Source organism: Solanum stenotomum, chromosome 3 (assembly GCF_019186545.1).
Source record: "Solanum stenotomum isolate F172 chromosome 3, ASM1918654v1, whole genome shotgun sequence".
Lineage (NCBI taxonomy): Eukaryota > Viridiplantae > Streptophyta > Magnoliopsida > Solanales > Solanaceae > Solanum > Solanum stenotomum.
Window position 1 is genome coordinate 35043325 of NC_064284.1, and position 22426 is coordinate 35065750.

General features: G+C 33.2%; 2 protein-coding genes across 3 annotated transcripts in view; one reads left to right on the plus strand and one right to left on the minus strand.

Moving 5' to 3' along the window:
* LOC125857448 (uncharacterized) overlaps positions 1-22426 on the plus strand; it is a 622948-nt gene that overhangs the window by 339037 nt on the left and 261485 nt on the right. The gene's annotated exons all lie outside the window — the stretch shown is intronic.
* Positions 12480-22426, minus strand: part of LOC125857427 (protein PHOTOPERIOD-INDEPENDENT EARLY FLOWERING 1) — a 32661-nt gene continuing 22714 nt past the window's right edge. For both annotated transcript variants that reach the window (XM_049537014.1, XM_049537015.1), the window contains 5 exons: positions 22068-22132; positions 21843-21907; positions 17204-17960; positions 13642-14162; positions 12480-13009 (listed from right to left, as the gene is read on the minus strand). In XM_049537014.1, the coding sequence (XP_049392971.1) occupies positions 12589-13009; positions 13642-14162; positions 17204-17960; positions 21843-21907; positions 22068-22132 (1829 nt within the window). In that variant the 3' untranslated portion in view covers positions 12480-12588. The remainder of the gene's footprint in view (positions 13010-13641; positions 14163-17203; positions 17961-21842; positions 21908-22067; positions 22133-22426) is intronic.

Here is a 22426-nt window from a genome sequence, read left to right on the forward strand (position 1 = left end):
ATCTTTGGATATCCCCTAAACCATGTGCCTACATGGGATGTGTCCTAGTTCTACCCTTGGCAAGTAGAACACCTTCCACGGTGTAGGGTTTTATGACACCGGATTCCATGTCTAGCTCGCATGGTCTATGTCGGTTAATGCCTATTCCCATCATGTGGGATGTGCACTCTAGTTATTGGATAGGTTCTACAACGTGTAGGTAGTAGTATGGGATGCTATCTACACATGGCACGAGTAGACTTTGAAGATACTAAAGTGAGTTCCCTAAGTCTAACGACTAATATATGAAAGTCCCCTTATGTGCTTGAATGTCTCCAAAAATGGTTTCTTAAAGAATGTTGGTTTATTGATGTTATGTTGTAAAGGAAATGTCCTTATCTAAGGTAATCTTAAGGAACACTTAAGTGTGCTTGAAGAGGTTGTATGGGCGGTCACTTCTTGTCTTACTCAAGTGTGTCTTAAGGTTATATTAGGTAGAGGTCCTATGGTAATGAAATGGCATGTGTTCCTTTAAAGTTAAGCATGGGTTGTATATGAATATATGTTGAGTATGTATACGGTTGGCTATGGTTTTATATGTGAACATTGACTTAGTATATTATATTGTAATGGTAAATTTCCTTATCTATGGTAACCCTTAGGAACACTTAGGTGTATATGAAGAGATTGTATTGGCGGTCACTTCATGTTTCACTTAAGTGTGGCTTTGGGTAACTTGAGATAGAGGTCAAGAAATGATGAAAAGGCTTACTTGTCAATTATGTTCATGTGTTGTACATTGGTACTAGTTGTGCATGATGGCTTGTGATATGAAGCATGATAAGTGGTAAGTTCACATTTGGTGGCCTTAGGATGATGCTTTAGTGTGGATGGTGGTAAATGACGCTATCCATACATTGCACAAAGTGTTGTCCAGGGGTTACTTGAGGTGGATGGTTTAAGGTGAAGGAATGGGTTATGTGTGGAGTATGTGCTAAAGTGGTTAATGACTTGTATGTTGGTTATGGTTGGATATTGTGACTCTTATACTTGTATTTTTTCATGAAGTTTTACCAAATGGCATAAAAGCATGTTTCTCCAATAAACGTCCCTTTTAGCATGTTTTTGCATGGCTTCCATACTTAGTACTTAATTGTGCTAACCCCTTTCTTTCCCTTTTTGACTAAAGTGTAGGGATTTGGAGATGGTGACATGTCATGGCTATTTGATAGGTTTCTAAGTGTTGAATATGAAGACTTGGTGAGTCCTCATATATTCGAGGACAATACCCCATATGTTCTTTTATGTCTTTTTAGTATTGTTTAAGTTGTGTATGGGATTGGTCCCGAATTTTGTACTCTAAAGTATTAGATGGTTTTGAGACATCATGTATAAAGTCTAGAAAGTCTTCCGCTTGCTATTACTTATTTTTTTTGAAATATTTTCTTGGTAAAGAAAGTTTTTAATTCCTTATGGTTTTAGTGTCTATGCGATGAATGAATGCTAAGAGGCTTGTATTAGACCTCTTCGAGGTCGAGTACGCCGGTTTCGACTAGGAGGTGATCCCGGGTCGTGACAGTAAGAGTATAAAGGGGCAATGTATTCCTAGAGGTATCAATTTTTACATTGATAAAAGAGAAACTGAAATTTCTAAATGAGTTAAAAGATATTTCAAGAGCAGTTACCTCTATTGAGAGTGTAGTTTGATCAATTATCTCAAACCAGAGGAAGATTTATGTTTTTAAATATATGAGCATAAGTATATATTATTATTGGAAGTAGTATTGAGCACCGATATGGGGACGAGTTCAGACAACTACTCGAAGTCCTCATAAACCATGTATGCCAACATGGGTAAAGGGTCATACTTTTTAGATGATTCCTTATTTCTTTTAAGCATAACTTAGTGTATCCACTTAGTTGAGGATTTACCCCGGCAAGATATAGGAAAATTCTGGCAGCGTGGGCGAGACGTTGTATCATCACGTAGCTCATAGTGATGGTTTTCGGTTAGAGAATCTCCCTATAGAGTTAAAGTGTATTTTTATATATCACTTATTATGTTGAGTTCAGAGATGAGAAAGTTTTTTGTAAAGTTTTAAATGATTTAACTCCTTTATTTCTGTACATTCAGTTTGAGTACATTGTTATCTATCACAGTCCTTTCTTTCAGTTATTTGTTATTCAGTGATATTACATACTCGTACATTCAATGTACTAATATCATTTGACCTGCATCTTTTAATGATGCAGATACAAGTTCATAGGATCCTCAACAAGAGTATGTTGAGATCACTTCATCCGCTCGTCCGCTTTCGAGTGAGGTCCCCTTACTTCTGGAGGACTTTAGTCTTATGAGTTGTTAGTATTAGTAGCATTTTGAGTAGTCATGGATCTTGTCCCGATAATCATTTTTGTATAGTAGAGGCTCATAGATAGATAGTTTTGGAGAGTCTTACAATTTTAAATATTTTAATTAAAACTTATGTTTCTTACTCAGTATATTTAACGAAGTTTTGAGATTCAGTAAACTGATTTTAAACGTTTCTTTCAAGTTGATGCTTATATATGCTTAAGTTAGTCTTCCTCTTGTAGTCATCCAAGATGAGGGTTCGCTTGGAGACCAACAATAGTTCTCGAGTGCTAGCCACGTCCAGGGTGTAGGGTCGGATCGTGACATTCCAACCGCATTTACCAACTTAAGTCCACCTCCTATGACATGTTTAGACAACAAATCTAGTTGGGTCATCATTTTGGCCATGTTTTCATCTCGTTCATGGTCCTTCTCAATTTTTTCTTTGCTCATACCCAGTTGTAGAGCAAACACTTGGTCTTCTCTAGTATGACATGCTTGGTTAACTTTTGGCATATCATCAAGAAACAAACCAACCAAATCATACATCTATCTCATTAATAAACCTTGGACTTACTGATGAGTCACACCTTTATTGAGTGAATCAAGGCTGCAATAGAAGTATTGCAACAACAAATCATCTGGAATGCCATGCGTTGAACATTGCAAGAGTAGTTTCTTGAACCTCAGTCATGTCTGATGTAGAGGTTCACCTCCAATAGGCTTGAAATTTTGTATCTGGGTTCAAAGTTTAATGATCTTCTAGGGTGGAAAGAATCTCTCCAAGAATACATTATTTAAGTCTTTGCACAAAGTAATAGAATCATTTGACAATTTTGTCAACCATCTTGTAGCTTCACTTGTTAAAGAGAACTGGAATAACCTCAACCTTATGAACTCTTGATATATATTCTTGAACACAAAAGGTCCACATACCTCCATGAAATTCCTAAGGTGTTCATGGGAATCCTCGTGAACTAGGCCCCTAAAATTTCCTTTTATCTGGAGCAATTATATCATTGTTCTGGTTATGTGAAACACAGCCCTCCCAGTTGTGTGAGGTATTCAAATTGCTCCCTTGGTTTAAATAACATCCATGTGCTTATCATTCAAATCACTCATGTTGTCATTTTGACCATACTGACTAACATTATCACTACCATGGTCACTCATTGTATAAGACCTGCAAATTAGCCAACAACAACACAAAACAATAATCTACTACAACTAAACAAAATTAAAATCTAATTTCTCAATTAGATTTCTCAACCACCATCCCTTGGCAGCAACACCATTTCTTATAATGCTCAAATGTCCTCCGTAAAACAAATTAAAAGGGACAACGGTCGTAGTCAATAAAAATATCCAATAAAGAGTGGGGTCGAATCCCATAGAAAATGATATATTGTGGAGAATTCCTATCAAGAAATTTAGATTTTAAGATCGCTCATTTGTAATAGTAAGAACAAGTGGGTGGATAATTCCACCAATTTAATAAAAAACTTTGGTTATCAATTATCGCACTTATACTAAAATATCAAAGAATTCAAGAGTTAATAAGCTATCTAGGGGTGCACGGATTGGAAATCGAAGTCACATCGGGGTGATTGTGTTGCTCTATAGTGATGAACATTCATGAATAGTCTAAGTCATCTTCATTGACGCTAATCATCTTTCAGTTTGAAAGCATCTATGCATAGAATCTCCTTTCAGTCTCATCTAAATGTCAATCTAAATAACTTAATACCTTACTCTAGTATCTCTTTCAAGAATATGAAAAATAGATATACCCTCTATTTTCAAGCAGGCTACATACATAAAACCTAAATTACTAGTATCGGATAAATTGTCCACTTCGATCAATCACTTTCAAGCATCGACCTGAGATCGAGAGTAGGAATTAAGTGTGCAACCTTAAACCATAAATTAATCCCATGATAATTAGACCAAATTCTTGTATGAACAGCAATAAAATAGAGCATAGCACAATACCCACTACATTAAATCAACACCCAACCCCATAATTGCACCCCTAGATCTTGGGGTTTTTGGCCACCCATCACAAAGAGAAAAGAAAATATACCTTTCATGAAAGAAGTCATGGGTACGTGAAATTAAACAATTACAAGTAAACTCACTTTGGATTCAACTTCAATTTGTCAATTTCAAGAACAAAGTTGTAAAATCTCAAAAGCTAGAAAGTGTTCTTCACAAAAGTAAAGTGTTCTCTCTCTCTAAACTCTATTTCAGAACTAATTCCTTCACACACACTCTAATTCCCTCCTTAATTTCTCTCTCCTTTGGGCTATTTATAATTTCTCAAAATTAAGCCCAAAATCCAATACGCGACTAAATCGATAACATTAGTCGAGCTCGTTTGGCAAATCGCCTCTTGCTCCTCAGCTCACCTTTTCATGCTTTGGCTTCAGGTTTCTGATCCTCAGTTGACGAACTCGATTGAGTCAGCCTTTTACGTTCGGCGAATTGCCGAGTACCACTTTGGTTCGCCTTCCGAGCAGTCACTCTTTTCTTTTCACATTGTCATTTTGGCGAATGTTCATCAAGGCCGCCTTTCTCATTCAGCGCATCACCTTCTAAATTGGATTCCGCCGACCAGATTCGATAGCCACAAGTGCTATGCACTGTTATTTTGGGTGAGGTCGTGCTCAATTGGCGATCCACCTTTCTTGCTAGGTTATCAACAATGTATAGTTTGCACATCTTTTTGTATTTTTTATCTTTTTTTCAAACATCAATCATTGCCATGTCCATTTGCCTTCATAACTGCAAATCATCAATATTTTATCATAATAGGACAAAATTAGGCATTGAGGACACTAATTATAGAGCTAAATAGACCTCAAATGAGTGCAAATCTACCACTCATCAGATAACTTATCCCAAGATTAACAATTAGTCCTGGGATAAGTTATCCCTCCCTGCGGGTGGAATAGTAATCCCTAGATAACTTATCTTGGGATTAAATATGTAAAATAACAAATATGCCTCCCTTAAACTCTCTTCTATACACTACTTTTACATTCATATATATTAACATAATTCTTAACAACATTTATAAAACATTCACAACCTTACTTAATCTCTTTTTAATGATAATATATTTTTATATTGGAAAATTAAATTTATAAATACAATTTTATTAATGAATATATTATAAGTTAAATCTATTTGCCAAATTCTTATGTTTATTAATATATTGTTTCCTCTTAAAATGTTCACTCCGCTATTAAATTACATATTTTTGATTGAATAGTTTATTACTCATTTAAAAATTATATTATATATATCAATTAAAAGGTAGATAACTTTAATAATTAAAAAAAATTACTTTAATAAACTTAAAATGAAAGTTTTATTTTTAAACTAAATAAGATGGAAATTTTATTTTAAAACTAATTATGATGAAAGTTTTATTTTAAAGCTAAATAAGATGGAAATTTTATTTTTCAGCTAAATAAGATGAAATTTTTATTTTTAAGTTAAATAATATGAAAATTTAATTTTAAAAACACACGACACAATCATGACAATGTATACACAAAAATATTTAAGTTAAATAAGATGAAAATTTTATTTTTAAGAATGAAAAACTAATGCTTGCAAAGAAAATTTTATTTTTAAGAATGAATAACTTATCACAGGATTAACAATTAGTCCTGGAATAAGTTATCCCTCCTGCGGGTGGAATAGTAATCCTCGGATAACTTTTCCTTGGATTAAGTATGTAAAATAACAAAAATACTCCCCTTAAACTCTCTTTTATACACTCCTTTTACATTCATGTATATTAACATAATTTTTAACAACATTTATAAAACATTCACAAGAATACTTATTCATTGTTTTTATGATAATATATTTTTCTATTAGAAAATTACATTTATAAATAAAATTTTATTTATAAATATATGATAAGTTAAATTTATTTTCCTAATTCTTATGTTTATTTATAATTTGATTCCTCTTAAAATGTTCACTTCACTACTAAATTACATATTTTTAATTGAATAGTTTATTACTCTTTTAAAAATTATATTATATATATCAATTAAAGTTTAAATAATTTAACAATAAAATTATGTTTACTTTAATAAACTTAAAATGAAAGTTTTATTTTTAACTAAATAAGATGTAAGTTTTATTTTTAAACTAAATATTATGAAAGTTTTATTTTTAAGCTAAATAAGACGGAAGTTATTATGGAAGTTTTATTTTTAAGCTAAATGAGATGGAAGTTTAAGCTAAATAAGATGGAGGTTTTAATTTTAAGTTAAATAATATGAAAGTTTAATTTTAAAAACACACGGCACAATCATGAAAATGCATACACAAAAATATTTAAGTTAAATAAGATGAAAATTTTATTTTTAAAAATGAATAACTAAAGGTTGCAAAGAAAATGTTTTTAAAAAAGGTGGAGGGTATTTTTGTAAACATACAACTTATTCCTAGAAATTATGCACTAAATGTAAGTTTGAATATGACAAACCAAACAAGCAATAAAAACGAATCCTGACATAGCTGATCTCAGCATAACTTATCCTAGTATAATTTATCTCAGCATAACTAATCTCAACATAACTTGTATTCAAACCAAACGACCCTTTTAAGATTACTAGTTTCGCGGCACGTGTGTTGCACGTGTATATTGTATATATAGTATACAATGCTGTAAAATAGAATTAATATTACTAAATTAAAATTTTTTAGTAAATAATTATAATTCAAATAACATAACAAGTGCTTTTAAATAATTAATACAAATTGTCATAGAGTTACTTGTATTTTGAGATCAAAATGACCAGATACCATTGAAACATTTCAAAATACATTCAAAGTTTAAATTATGTGGGGACAAAGTGACATTTCTTTAGCAGTATTTTTACTTCACTCAATTTTGTATGCAAATCTAACCAACAAAATTTAAAAAAAATATCAATACAAAAAATGTCACCAATAGTCTTTCCTCTTGAGGTTATGAACATAAATGATGGACACCATTTAAGTACAATTTTTCTCTTAAATATTCATACTTGAAATGTAGTAGGTGCATGACACTAATAAGGATTACCATAAATATTTTAATATTTTATCTTTATACGCAATCTATCTTTTATAAAATATTATTACTCAATTAATACTTAAGTAAGACTATCATAGAGAGGTAATTTTACAACAACAAAAAAAGGTACTTTGTTGTTATAACGAATGACGGTTAAATAGAGGTTTGAGTGTATGTCAAATATTTAGCTTGACCAAATACTGATATATATATATATATATATATATATATATATATATATATATACTAGTTTTTACGCACGTGTGTTGCACGTGAAAATCAAATCATGTACCACACTACTTTTAAAAGCAATATGAATATTCCTAAATAAAAAATTAGTCACTCTTAAAATCTCTTAGTTACACCTCTTAAATAAACTTTCTACTCCCTTCCCCATAGTGCATTACTTTGTTATTATTGTTTTGAAGGTGTTTTTACTTTTACTATAATATAATATAATATAAATAAATATTAATATAAAATATAGAAGATATATTAAAGTGGATGTTTTAGCTGGAGTATTAGATTAATTTAACATTCATATTATGGAGTGTTCTAATTTTACTGAACTTTGAGATTGTCAACGTTTGTAAATCAAACTTGAGGTTTTAAGAAGAGAAGAATAGAAAACATAAAAAACCGTAGTTTAAAAATGTGAGAAAATTCCTTCATTTATAGTTAAAAATGTGTAGTATTAGTATGTGAATATTGTTTCTTATCATAGAAATATAGAAGATATACTAAATTGAGTGTTTTAAGAAGAATAATAATTATTATTATATTTTTTTAAAATGTAGTTTAAAAATTTGATGAAGCCCCTCATTTTATAGCCAACAAAGGGTAGTGTATGAAAAACTGCTTATGGTGTCTTATCAAAAAGAAGTCACAACCCTTTAGAAAAGTCACAACCCTTCAGAAAGGTCAAAACTCATCGGAAAAGTCATACCTCTTCCGAAAAGTCGCAACCCTTCGGAAAAGTCACAACTCTTCGAAGTTGAAACCCTTTAGAAAAGTTACAACTCTTCGGAAAAGTCGCAACCCTATAGAAAAGTCACAACCCTCAAAAAGGTCACAACTCATCAGAAAAGTTATAACTCTTCGAAAATGTCACAAACCTTCAATGTGAAAAGTTGTCTGCCTTTAATATAATATAATATAATACACATAAATAAATATAATACAATATAAAATATAGAAGATATACTACATTTGGTGTTTTAAGTTGGGGGTATTATAATAATTTAACATTTAAGTTATTAGTTTATTCTTTTAATGTAGTATAGATAGATAAAAAAAGATAGATATAGATTGGTCTAATTTTAATTTGTTATGAAATTTTAAAAAATAAAGAAGACTTTTAATTTAAGGTTCATGTGTAGAATATATAAAAATGTCTTTTAACTTTGTGGTCTTAAAGATGCGTCCTCACCCCCAAGAAAAAAGAACATTCTATATTAAACTGAATAAAAATAAAAGTACAACACATAAATTGAAAACGAAAGAGTACTTATTAAATGTAGTTTGGATTCTTCAAACAAGTTTTTGATGAAATACTTTTTCTCCAATAGTTTGAGACTCTTTAGATTTTGAACACCAAGTTGTAATTTGTGCAACTGAAAATCATTAAACATCTTGTCAAGTAAGAGTTGTTGCAAAAGTATATTTTATGGCTATGAAAATGAATGCATATTAATTATCACGATACTCTTCTCGTTTGAAGTTGAGTTATTTCATTCTCCCTGTTGCATCAATTTTTATTGATCTATATAATTTACCTACAAAAAAATATTGTAATATAATCAAACAACTCTCACAATCTTCCTTGTTATAAGTAGAATAGAAAACTTACAAAATTTGTAGTTTAAAAGTGTGATAAACCCCCTCTATTTATAGACAACAAATGATAGTATGAAAAGATGTATGAAAAGATGTTTATCGTGTCTTTTCAGATAAGTCATAACCCTTCAGAAAAATCATAATTTTTTCAGAAATGTCATAACTCATCGTAAAAGTCACAACTCTATAAAAAAAGTCACAACCTTTCAGAAAAGTCACTACCCATCAATGTGAAAATGTGTCTGCTTTTACTATAATATAGTGTATATAAATATAATATTAAATATAGAATATATAATAAATTGGGTGTTTTAAGCTGAGGATATTATAGTAATTTAACATTCATGTTAGGGAGTTCATGCTTTTAAGGTAGTATATATATATATATATATATATATATATATACACACACACACACATCAGTATCATAATTTAATTATAATTTATGAACAACATCACCTTTGGTGATTTTTTTTTCATTTTTTTAAGTTTCTACCTTATCTTTTTAGAATTGTAATCTTCTCCTTGTTTATGCCGCATACATATCATATAGTTGTTGTCTAATGAAAGAATATAGTATCTTACAGGAGATGTATCATGATATAAAGTATTAAACTTTTTCAATAATAAAAGTTAATAGATGAATAAAATTTAGTATTATTTATAGAATCTTTAATTTGATTTAAGTTTATGATCAATCACTATTTTCTTATCTATTTTTATATAGCTAGCAAAGAGTGTATCTTGTGACATAACATTTTCTCAAATTAAAATGAACACAAAATAAGAGGAAATTCATACTAAAAAAATTCCACAGTCAATATAAATATAAATAAGGAAAAAAATATATGAACAATACATAACCAACGAAGGAGGAAGACGAAAATATATGTTCATGTTATATTCACTATAGTGTTCCATTTGATTTGAAATCTCTTGCCACCAAAACTTTACTTGATCCGTTCATTTTTACTTACATATCTATTAAAAATAATTATTATCATGAAAATATTATCATATTATAAGTAAAAGTAAAAATCTATTTTTGAAATAGTGGATTTAACATCCAAACTCAATAGACTATGTTGATACCTGCTGTATTAGCAAAATTAGAAAGAAACTCCTTCGTGAGTGTAAGAGAAGAAAAAATGGAAAAAAACAAAGAAGAAATATTTTACCCAAATTATGTGACTTTTTTCATATTTGTTTATTATTATTGTCTTCCCCACAACTTTTCGTCATTGTTAACTCATGGAAATCGTAAGAAAAAATACGAGTGTGAATTGTTGAATGATTTGCTATAATTTGTTCACCAACTCTTTCTTATGTGATATCTCGAATTTCGTTGAATTTTGAACTTAATCAACTGTTGCAAATAACCCTTGAGATTTTTTAAGAAGAAGAAGAGTACAAAACTTAGAAAAATTGTAGTTTAAAAATGAGAGGAAACTCTTCTATTTATAGATAACAAATAGTAGTATGAATAGGTGTTAATTGTGCCTTATCAGAAAAGTTACAACCTTTCGAAAAAATCATTGCTCATCGGAAAAGTCACAACCCTTTGAAAAAGTCACAACTCATTGAAAGACACAACCCTTTGGAAAAGTCACAACCCTTTGGAAAAATCACAACCCTTCGAAAAGTCACAACTCATCGAAAATGTCACAACCCATTAAAAAAGTCGCAATCTTTTGGAAAAGTCACAACTCTTTGAAAACATCACAACCCTTTAATGTGAAAAGGTATCTATTTTTAATATAATACAAATAATTAAATTAATAAATAAAATGAATTGAGTATTTTTAATTGGGGGTATTATAGTAATTCAACATTCAAGTTTGGGAGTTCATGCTTTTAAGGTAGTATAGAAGATAGATAGATATAGATATAGATTATAAGGTACTCTTACGTTTCAATCTGCTTGTTTGATTTGACGTGCAATTTAAAAGGCAAAAACGGCTTTTGAATTTTATGATCTTAAACTAAAGATATATAAAATGTATCAAAATATTCTTTAAGCTTATGGTCTTAATCATGTCATACAAAAAATTGGAATTGGAAAATTATCAACAAAAAAGAACCGGAGGAATTTGAAATGGAGAGAGTACCATTATAACAATTTCATTCATTTGAACTCGGATTTTAACTTGGTGTCCTGTAAACTCAAGGAGCATTTTACACAAATAAGCAATTTTTATGCCTTGATTACATTTATTTAGGATGCTTATATTTAATAACAATATTTCTTCCGTCTTCCCACTTTCTCACCACCCTATGACTGATCATGTGTACAAAATAGTGAACTCCATTTAAAGCTCCATAGACAATCATTTAAAATAAAAACTTTGAATTCAAAACTCAGGTATAGCAAAATTGTCATTTCTTCGGATTGATTGTTGCATAATTTGGAGTTTATACATCAATTTTAAGGTAGTTTGGTGAAAATTAGAGTTGATTTTAGTTGGATTTCCAAATTGAAACTCCAAAGAAGAACCATAAACTTCAATGAGCAATGGACATACAGCGCACACACGAGATACAAGATACATGCAGACAACATACAAAACACATGCAACAATATAATTATGTGATTTGTATGCCAATTGTATGTTTTACCAGATAGCATATATTTTGTTAACAAAGTATTGCTATTTTTGGTTTGTATTTTCTTATACCCAAGTAAAAAGGTCTCTATAACTCCAGAGTAAAGTCTACATACACTACCCTTCCGAAACGTCGTTGTAGTGTCCAGGTAAAATCCCAACTCAATGGACGGTGTCTTGTTGTTCGACGCACCGAGAGCAGTGTCATCTTTGACTATTTACCTAATCGGCCAGAGAGATAAAAGTGCAGAAATAACTTTTCATTTCAATAACTAAACCACTACATATTTTTTTTCGAAATCTAAGGGGGGAAATGTGCCTACACAAATGAATTTGACTAGATTGCATCCTCCAAAATTTCCAAGCACAGATTTCCCACTAATGAAAAATTAAGCAGCCTACTTACATGAATTGCTAACTTTTTACATCTCATATGCAGAGCATATCTCTACGTCTTTCACGTCCACCAAATACCTCTGACCGTCAATGTCCACACATGAAAACTGCTGCCACGGCAAACCAATTGTCTCTTCATCGGCATCTTACAAACGAGATTTTTCCTTTCCTTATGAACGCCCCCCCCCCCCCCCCCCCCCCCCCCCCCCCCCNCCCCTCCGCCCCGAGAGCACCCTCATGATTCCAAGCCTTGGTGCCTGAAACGTTTCTTACTTCCAATATTTGAGCAAATTGACACCTTAGACTCCAAGGTGATACTATAGTTCACATTTTGATAGCTACCCGATATCTGTGAACTCTGGAAACACCGACCAATCATCAAGTCCCAATATAAATTCGGGAACATATTCATGACAGAGTACATCCTCACTCCCTGCATTAAATACCGGATTTAGGTCTAACAGGGTCCTATCTTTGAAATCATTTCCACTTTCTGTAAGGAATGAAAATCCCACATCAGCTGTTGGACAGGAATCATCAGACACATATGGCATTGGCGGAAACAATAGATCCTTGGTATGACCAACATCACTAGATTCCATTAAAATCTTTCTGGACTTAGATTTCGACACCTTCACCGAATCAGAGGGCTTATGCTTCCCCAAAAATTGTGATTTCAACGGAGTACGTGACTTGGCATCCCCAATAGGAAAAGCAAGGGAAGCCCAATCCAAACAACCTTCACTACTTGATGCAGCCCTGAAAAAAATAAAAATAGCATGTAAACACTAATACCCACATAAATATGAATTAAGTTGATTAATCTGGATCGACGTGCACCCATTAAATTTAAAGTACTACCAACTTCAACAGTGCTTCCAAAATTAGATACAGTATACAAAGGATAAAGTATATCAAGGATAAAGCTCCGTTTGAATTTATCTTTTCAAATTCAAGTATTTAAGAGCATATCTATAAAAAGAGCTTGAAACAACAGATTTGAATGTTACATTTGCTTTCAGCACAACTTCCTGCCTTGGTTGGTTTTTAGAAGAAAAATGTGAATGACAGTCTCTAAATGATGAAGAATTCAGAACACCGACAAAAATAGAGTACGAGAATGTGAAAGACCTAGAATCTTTTCCAGTTCTTTTATTTCTAACTAATATAATATAGAAGAAAATTAATAGCACAATGTTATTATAATGACTCACAAATTAAGGGATTGCATATACTTTTAGAAACTGAAAGGGATATCTCAGATAATTAAACCTAAGAAAGAGGTCTGTTTAACTTCATTGACAGACTGAAACCATTTAATTAAGTTTCCATTTGACTCGGTTTCACATAACTGAAAGCATGTAACAAACTAGAGTTGCATCATTACATACCAGAATCGGTTTTCAGCCATAATCTGGGAAGACTTGAAATGATGATGCTCAGCTGTTGTCATTCTTGGAAACAATGAAGATTCAGGACCAAGTATTTTGACAGTTATGGGATGTAGCAAGGGAATTGTCTTATCATCTTTCTCTGCCCCAAATTCCAGTGTAATATCCAAATGCTCAGAAGGAAAAGAAGCTTCTTCTCTCTGGTCACAGATGCGGACTCTCTCATCACTTTGTGCACTCTGCTGATCAGAAAGAGCAACTGCTACTAACTTGGTGCATACACTTGAATTAGAAAATCTCCTTACCGGTGGACCCATTGAGTAATTCGTCGAAACATGGTTCATAATTGGTGAAAATAAACTTCCAGAATGAAAGAATCCATTCTGGGAAGATGAGAACGTATTTGTGAGACTTTTCTGCACTTTCCACACAGAGGAAAGAAGGGCAAAGAAATGTGTTTGAACAAGTGGCTCATGATCTGGAATCTCTGATGCAATATCCAACACCAGTCGGACATTTTCCTGAAAAGAAGACCAGAAAAGTTAGCCAAATATAAACATCCCTTTTCTTTCCTGGGGGAGGGCAATTTGACTAATTATTACACTGCTATGGTAAAACATAATTCTTGAAGTTCATTTACAGCAGCTGATTGGCTTGGCCAGCTACACAAAGGTTGATGCGGCGAATTTCAGAAGACTCCCGACCCTTTCACTCAACCAATTCATCATTCAATATCAAATAGAAGCTTGAAGAAAAATTTTCACCTTTTATCCCAAAACCACCCCATCCCCAAATACTACAATTTGCCAATTTGATGTCAAGCTAAGTCCAGTTTTATAATTAAGAGCACATCTGCAGAATTCAAAAGACATATTTGAAAAATACAAAGATTAAAATCATCCTAGTAAGCATACAAGACTTCCACACATATATCTTGGTCTATAGCTTCTGCGTACAGAGGAAGTGAGATATCAAATGATTTACTATCATACACATATAAAAGATGCTTGACAAAAACTCAATTAAAAAAAACGACATAATGGAATGAACAGAAATCGACTAAATGGAGAGCCAAAAAGCAAAATGACTTAAAAGCCATCACAAGTTGTTCTGCCAAAAGAGTGCTTTTGATGAAATAGGATATCATACGAAGCATCAAGAAGATGCTGCAAAATATTACAGAAGTAGAAGTTTTGTCAGCTTATTTACAATTTTAGTGCTACAAAACCGGAGCTGACAAAATCCAAAAGTGCAACAGAGTTATTTATAAGGCGAGTTTAGCTCAACTAAAAAGATTGACCAAGCATCTAGCCTTTGGATAGCAGTTTGAAGTTGATAACCCATCAAAACATTTCGATTCCTTTCCATCCAACAACATACCTAGTGTAATCCCACAAATAGGGTTTGGGATGGTAGAGTGTATGCAGACCTTACCCCTACCTTGAGAGGTAGATATGTTGTTTCCTGCCAAATATACCAAAAATGCTAGCAGGTACCATAATCCAGATCTTTTTAGTGATTTTGTCAATTTTCTTAAACTCACATAGGCATCTCTGATCCAATGATAATGAGAAACATGTTCCAAATGTCTGCAACCATTGAGCAGTGAAGAAACAAATAGTTGATGGATTTCGTGTCTGATTGGCATATGAAACACCTGTTAGCTAGTTGAGAAGTCCTAATTAAGTTATTCTGGGTGAGGCAAGCACCCTCTAAAACCAACCAGCTGAAGCAGCTCACTTTGGGTGGCAATTTCGTCTTCCATACTAGTTTCTGTGGCCACAAGTCACTCATCATTTTATTGAAGCCTAAGTTGCTCGGATTCGTGTGCAAATCTAGAGGTCGGATCCTTCATGATCTAAATTTTAAGATTAGGGGGTTCAGATACGGGTGTAGAGGATTCAATTAAAAATAATTCAAATATAGAAAAACAGAGATGTAAAAATACTATTTGAAAGGAAAGGAATGGACGAACTTTTGAGAGCAAGTTCAAATCTGTTATTATTATAAAGTACATATGCATCTCTTTACTGTTCATTATTAAGTTCGAATCCGAAATCATTGTATTAGTCTCCCATTTCTCTATCAATTTTGGTCAAAGTACCCAAAATTGTTTGACTAACGTGAAGAGTCCGCGCAACTTAGATTGGAGCACATGTCATCATATCCTGCCTTAACTCAGTATAAACCATTCTTGAGTTTATCATTTCATTATCCCTCTACTGTACGTTTACAGTACACTCTCCCAACATTTCAGCAAATCTATGAGTTCACCCACTATTCAATATTGCAAGTTCGTCTTAAGATTTAGATTCTGTGAACTGCACTCTCAAATATGAGAACTAAAAGAGTTTGGATTTCCTACAACAAGGAAGAGATTTGGAATGCTTCCTTTAGTGTTGAATCCCCTATCACTTGTCAATCAGAACTTTTAGCCCATCACCAATCTGAAAGTAGATGTTCAAAATTTTTTCCCATAAATTGTTTATGCTCTTCCATAATCCTATACCATCAGGTATTCTGATAGCTTTAGTGCTCCAATGGTTGACTCTCCCCTATTTTGCTATGATACTGTCCTTCCATAACCAACATCATCTTGATTAAATTTCCAGTGCCCTTTCATGAGAGACTTCTTTGTGTTGGCACGACTTCCAAGAAAGAAATTAAGAGTCTCTTAATCCATAGGAACAAAGTTCAAGTAAAAGGTTGTCTAACATGAAGAAGAGCATCATATCATCTTCCAACTAGGAACAAGCAAAGACTAATCAGGGTGGAGCGGAAGAAACACTCACTACACAAAATGTTCTTCTCTCTCACTAGATCAAAACAATTTGCCTTCTTTTTTGTAACTCTACATGCAACATTTGACCATTTGTCAATCATGCATCTCTATTAGAAGTAACATAATTAGCACATGAAAACATGCCCCACTCATCTAAAACTTGGGCTAATTTAACCCAAGTATATAGCTCATACTGACCCATGAGAAATCTTGTCAAATATTTATAAAACATATATTTTTGTTTGATGTTATATTTAGCCATAATAAAGAAGAAAAAATAAGTACTCTTAGTCGTGTTTGGTGATTAAACAAATTACAAGAAAATAAACAAAGAAAGAATTAAAACTTGGTAAGATTTTAACCAAGGAAACTTTGAGTGGGACTTTAGCCCAACCCACACATTTGACACCCCTAATCTCTAAACACATATATCAATGTCCCCAAATAAGCACAAGAATGCAACATGAAAGCACGGAAAAATATGAGAAGTGATAATTTAAAGTTTTAACAATTGTGTTCAACTTTAACACAACTTCGAGTGGAACCTATAAGTTACCATCCGAAATAATTTATCAACCCTAGTAACTCTATCTCCTATGGTTTCATTCTTTGCAAGGTCCCTACCCTCAACAACAAGAATAAAGGGAGGAACTGGAAATTCTTCTTAGTTTCCTTAAGCCTTTTTTTCTACTGTTTGATGAGTCATTGTTTATTTCCTTCTTTTTAAAAATTTAATAATCTCCTCCAAAAGCAAGGGTGATGAAATAGATTCTAGCTTACCTCAGTCACTTTGAGAAGACCTTTTATAGAACCAGTATTGTTGGATCTATCATTTACATTGTCTGCAGCAGATAACACATATCTCTGTATGAGTTCCCTAAATCTCTCACAACAATGAAGAGGGTGACGATATCTTCCTCTATAAGCACCGCCAGCAGTCATTCCATACAAGATATCACTCACCAAGCTCCAGTGAGGACCATACTCATGAACAGAAGCACAAAGTACAGCATCTTCTTGTTGCAACCATGAATCAGCTGATGGAAAATAATCTTTAGACCATGTTTTACCTTTCCTAATTGGCCTTTCTGATTTAATAGAAAAGACTCGTTTAACAGGCATTGGACTGATTAAGATTTTCCCTCCCATCTTGCTTCTGCTTATTGGTCTGAGTTCAATGTTCATCGTGCCAACATCATACTGTTTCAATTCTTTAGATTCAACCTGCCTCTTTCCATGATATGTTGAATGTATTACCAGAGAAGATACCTCAGAGGACTTCTTCATTTTTTTAGACTTCTTGGCACCTTTCACATCCTCATCATATCTTGGTAGTTTACGCTTTCTCTCTTGAGCAGAATCCGGCGTCGTAACTGGCTCACTGGATAGATTATCATCATCTATGGGCATTAACTCTATCGAAGACTCTTCCTTCAAAGCTTGACGTTCAGAAGCTAGACCTCCTTTTTTCAAAGATTTGAACTTTGTTTTCTTCGCCTTCTTCTTCGACTTGGTTTTTGGGACAGAAGATGTATGCCTGAAAAGCATATTGCAGTAGAAAATCAGTAAATAAAAAACCAAAAAAAAAAAAAACATAGTCAAAGTCAGTTAGCTTACTTTCAAAGGAGTAAAATAACCAAAGCAGAACGAAAGCTTCTCTAACCTCTATTCCAACACAACAAAGGTTTAACAACAACAATAACAACATACCTAGTGTAATCCCACAAGTGGGGTTTGGGGAGGGTAGAGTGTATGAGACCTTACTCCTACCATATAGAGATAGAGAGATTGTTTTTGATAGACCACTCGGCTTAAAATAACAATAAAAGATTAAAAAAACATAAAGAACAACTGAGGTGAATGAGACACACAGCATCTACAAATATTAATACCATTCACTCATCTTCTATATTTATTGCTTTAAAAGTGTGAACCCATAAACTTAAAAGTTGAATTACTTAAATACCCTTCTTAAAAATATAATATCCTATTTATTAAAAAAATGCACATAAATAGCCCCTAACCAAATGGATGTGTTCTTTCGCAAAAGAAAAAAAAAACACAACTTCTTAAAATGAATTTGTAAAGTGGTTTCATAATGATCACAACCATAACCCTTTTAAAAATGAATCGTTATTTCTGTTTCTGCAAGAGTTTTTTGCAAGTTGTCCTTCTCTTCTCTTACAATATGTAGTACACAAGTACTTCATTTCCTATTAAGTTGATAAGTTCTCAAATACCATGTGATATGTGGAAGTTAGCATATTCTCATGAACCTACTTAACTGAAGGTTGATTATCATATTCTCAGTGTATATTCTTCGAGAAGTATTAGTACTAGATAATTTATGTCAAGCATTTCTTACTCAATAATTGTCGAGAGAATTGATTGCCTATTAATATACATAAAAATAAAGGGAGCAAGAAAAGCATTGATGTAGATCTCTTTTATTTACTACTTTTTCTTTCTTCAACAAAGGAATGCCTACAAACCCCAACAGTCACAACATTAATAGTCAAAACTGACGTCCTTTTGTTGGTTAGTGACTTCAGTTATTCACATATATAAATCCACCATATATGCCAAAAAGAAGATCACCACCAAGGACCCCTCCTCTTCCTCCAATAAATATGATGTGATGCACGGTGTTCAGGAAAGTGAGAGTTTCATTGCTTAAAGCGATGAAGTGATGCGATGCGAGCCATTTACACTTTGCAGACTAGAAGTGATGAAGGTGAAGAGAAGCGATCGTTTCAAAGGCTGAAGTGGGGTGAAGCACAAGAAGCGGTGCTTAACTTTTATGTCTTAAAAGATCGATTAAAGGTAAAAAAAAAAAAAAAAACCACGTCCTTTTATTTCAGTCTCAGTTTAGTTTGACTACTCCTCTAGGGTTTTCACACATTCTTTCTTCAAGTAATTTCTCTTTCTTTCTCCTTCAAAATAAGTTCCGAAAAAAATCCAGTATGTCTTTTTTTATCTCCTCGAGATCATCCTTGATATTACCATCAACCCAAAATTTCCAATGTCATTGTATCGTTTGTGGGCATTTGTCATTTTGTTGAAGACTTTACTATTTTTATTCCTCTGTTTCAACAACACACGCCATAATCCATCTCTAAGGGGTCGTTTGGTATGCCGAATGGGATAAGGAGGGATATCCCATAGGGACTATTTTACCCCACCTTTCATATGGGATAGTAGTACTAATGGAGAGAAAATAATCTCGTGATTAGCTAATACCTCACACCAAACATGGGTTAAGTTAATCCCAAATTTTATCCCAGAATTTTTATCCTTGTCCTACGTACCAAACGACCCTTAAGTTACTTCATCATAATTAGCAATATCCACCAACCCTATTTCTTAACAAGCCCTATCAACTGATTCCTCTTTTTTTTTTGATAAGGTAAGTGGTATTAATAACAGCATCAAGAATATGCAAGATTTACAAGATATGGCATTTGAGCTTACAAAAAAATCTCTGGCTAACTATACAAACTATCTAAGCCAAAACTAATGAGTTAGTAAAATCCTGAAGTAGTTCTACATTAACAACAGGATACAAGTTGGACCAACTAAACAAATTCGCAATGCACTAGTCTTCAAAATGCCCAAATCAGTTGACTCTCCATCAAAACATCTATTGTTCCTCTCTAACAAATACACCAAAAAATACAAGCAGATATCATAATCCAGATCTTATTGATGGCTTTGTCAACTTTCCATAGGCTCTAACTCTCATATGCATGAGGAGTGTGTTCCAATTGATGCCAGAGAGACAAAAAACATGCTCCATAATTCTGAGGCCACCTCACAATGAGGAAGAAGGTGTCTGGGGCTTCAGCCTCTTTTTTGGACATATTGCCCCAAACAGGATTTTTCGTTTCTTTATGTTGTCTTGGGTGAGACATGCCTCATATAGAGCTATCCGGGTAAAAAAAAATTGCCTTACGTGATAGCTTGGTCCTTCAAATGAGTTTCCAGGGCCAGTTATCTATCACGGGGTTTATAGAGCACAACTGTTGATTACCTTCCTTGTGTCCCCGTCTGAGCTTATCAGCTGCCTGGAGATTAATGTGACAATGTTGTAGTCTAGAAAAAAGGTCTACCGGATCATTCACTTCCCAATCGTGCATATTCCTTCTAAATCTCAAATCTCAATTGATCCCTTCTCTATTAGCAGCAATAACATAATTGGGATCTTGAGCAATTCTAAACAGATCTAGGAAATCCTTTCGAAGAGTGTTATTTCAAAGCCATTTGTCTGTCCAAAGTTTTAGGAGTAAACCATTGCCCAGTTCAAAGTAAGTGTTCCGATCAAATGTGTCCCACAACATCCTAATACTCTTCCACAGTGCCACTCCATAAGGAAGTGTAGTAATATTTGTCCACCATTGATTCAGCCTTCCATGCTTAGCTATGATAACCTCTTTCCAGAGCACTTGTGTATTCCAAGTTGTATCTCCAAACCTACTTCATCATCATACTTTTGTTGTGGACTGCAGGGTTCTTAATGCCAAGACTTCCTTGGCACTTTGGTTGTGTGACCTTCTCCCATTCGATGAGAAGAAATTTGTGTTTCTCCCTATTGCCTTTCCGGAGGAAGTCCCTTCTTATCTTGTCAATCTGTTCTATAACCTCAGTTGGCATTGGGAGCAGGGCCATGTAATAAGTAGGTAAGTTGTCTAGAACACTATTGATAAGTGTTACTCTGCCACCATAGGAGAGATATTGCATTTGCCAAGTTGCCAACCTCTTCTCAAACTTTTCAATAACCCCAGTCCAGATTTCAGTGGATTGATGTTGAGCACCCAAAGGAAGACCCAAGTAAGTGAAAAGAAGAAGTATACCCATTCCTCTGGTAATGTCTTATCCTCATAGTCCCTATCCAACTGACCACCACTCCTTTACTTTGTCAAAGAATCCTTCCACCTCAACTATCGGTCCCTCATATTTAAAGTTTGATCATGATTTCTCCCCTTCACCACATACAGTTGTACTTATGAAATGGACCTTAGGCTTAACTCAACCACAAAAGTTGACTCGTGATGGGAGAATAGCCCAAGACCATATAAGGTGTCCATGTACCCATTAAACCCACCGATATGAACAATCTAATTTACTATGTACGCCCTAACTATTAGCTGTACAATCATTGGGTAAATGGAAGCACAAATGACATCTAACAGCAAGGAGCCAGAAGCTTAAATAAATTCAAATGAGATAATTGACAATCAAGATTCCAAAATAAAATATCAGGAATACTAAACTCTTCATAATAGAAGGAAGAAATCCAGGCTCTTTTTTTTTTTTGATAATGAAGAAATGCAGACTCTTAATTATCTCATAAAGAAAACAAAAGAAAAGAAATGAAAAGAAAAAAAAGGAAACAGTTCTTGTTATTACAGCAATCACTTACCCCATGGAGTTCTCATATTCCGCAAGCTCTTTCTCTTTGGCTTCAGCTTCCAGCTCCTCCTTCAACTGTCACAATATAAGGTTAGTTATTCTACATAACCTACATCCAGTTATGTTTATCCTTTATCCCTCTTTACCTATATTATCTTTCATCCCTTTAGCTTTTATAAGGGATAAAAGGAAAAGAAGGGTGGCCAACAACCCAAAGTATCACAAAATTACCAACCTGATGCTTTGCCAAAGTCTCAACCTGTTGTCTGTATACCTCAGTTGCTAAATCAGTATCCCATCCTGACATTAATGGCAACGGAATTCATTAAAATACATTCTTAAGAGAGTTGATACAGAAAATTTAAAATGTTTGCAGCCTCAAATACCTAAGATCATTATTTGTTTAATTACCAGTAATTCATTTTTGTTCCAAATCTCAAGATCAACCCAACTAAAGAACAGCATCTAAGACCATATTTGATTAAATTCCTCACATGTGATGAAGCTACAAACTATTTATGTGTAAAATTTTCTTATACAGTTAGCTAGGCCAATTATTTACTTGAAACAAATATGAAGACGATAGTTATGAAA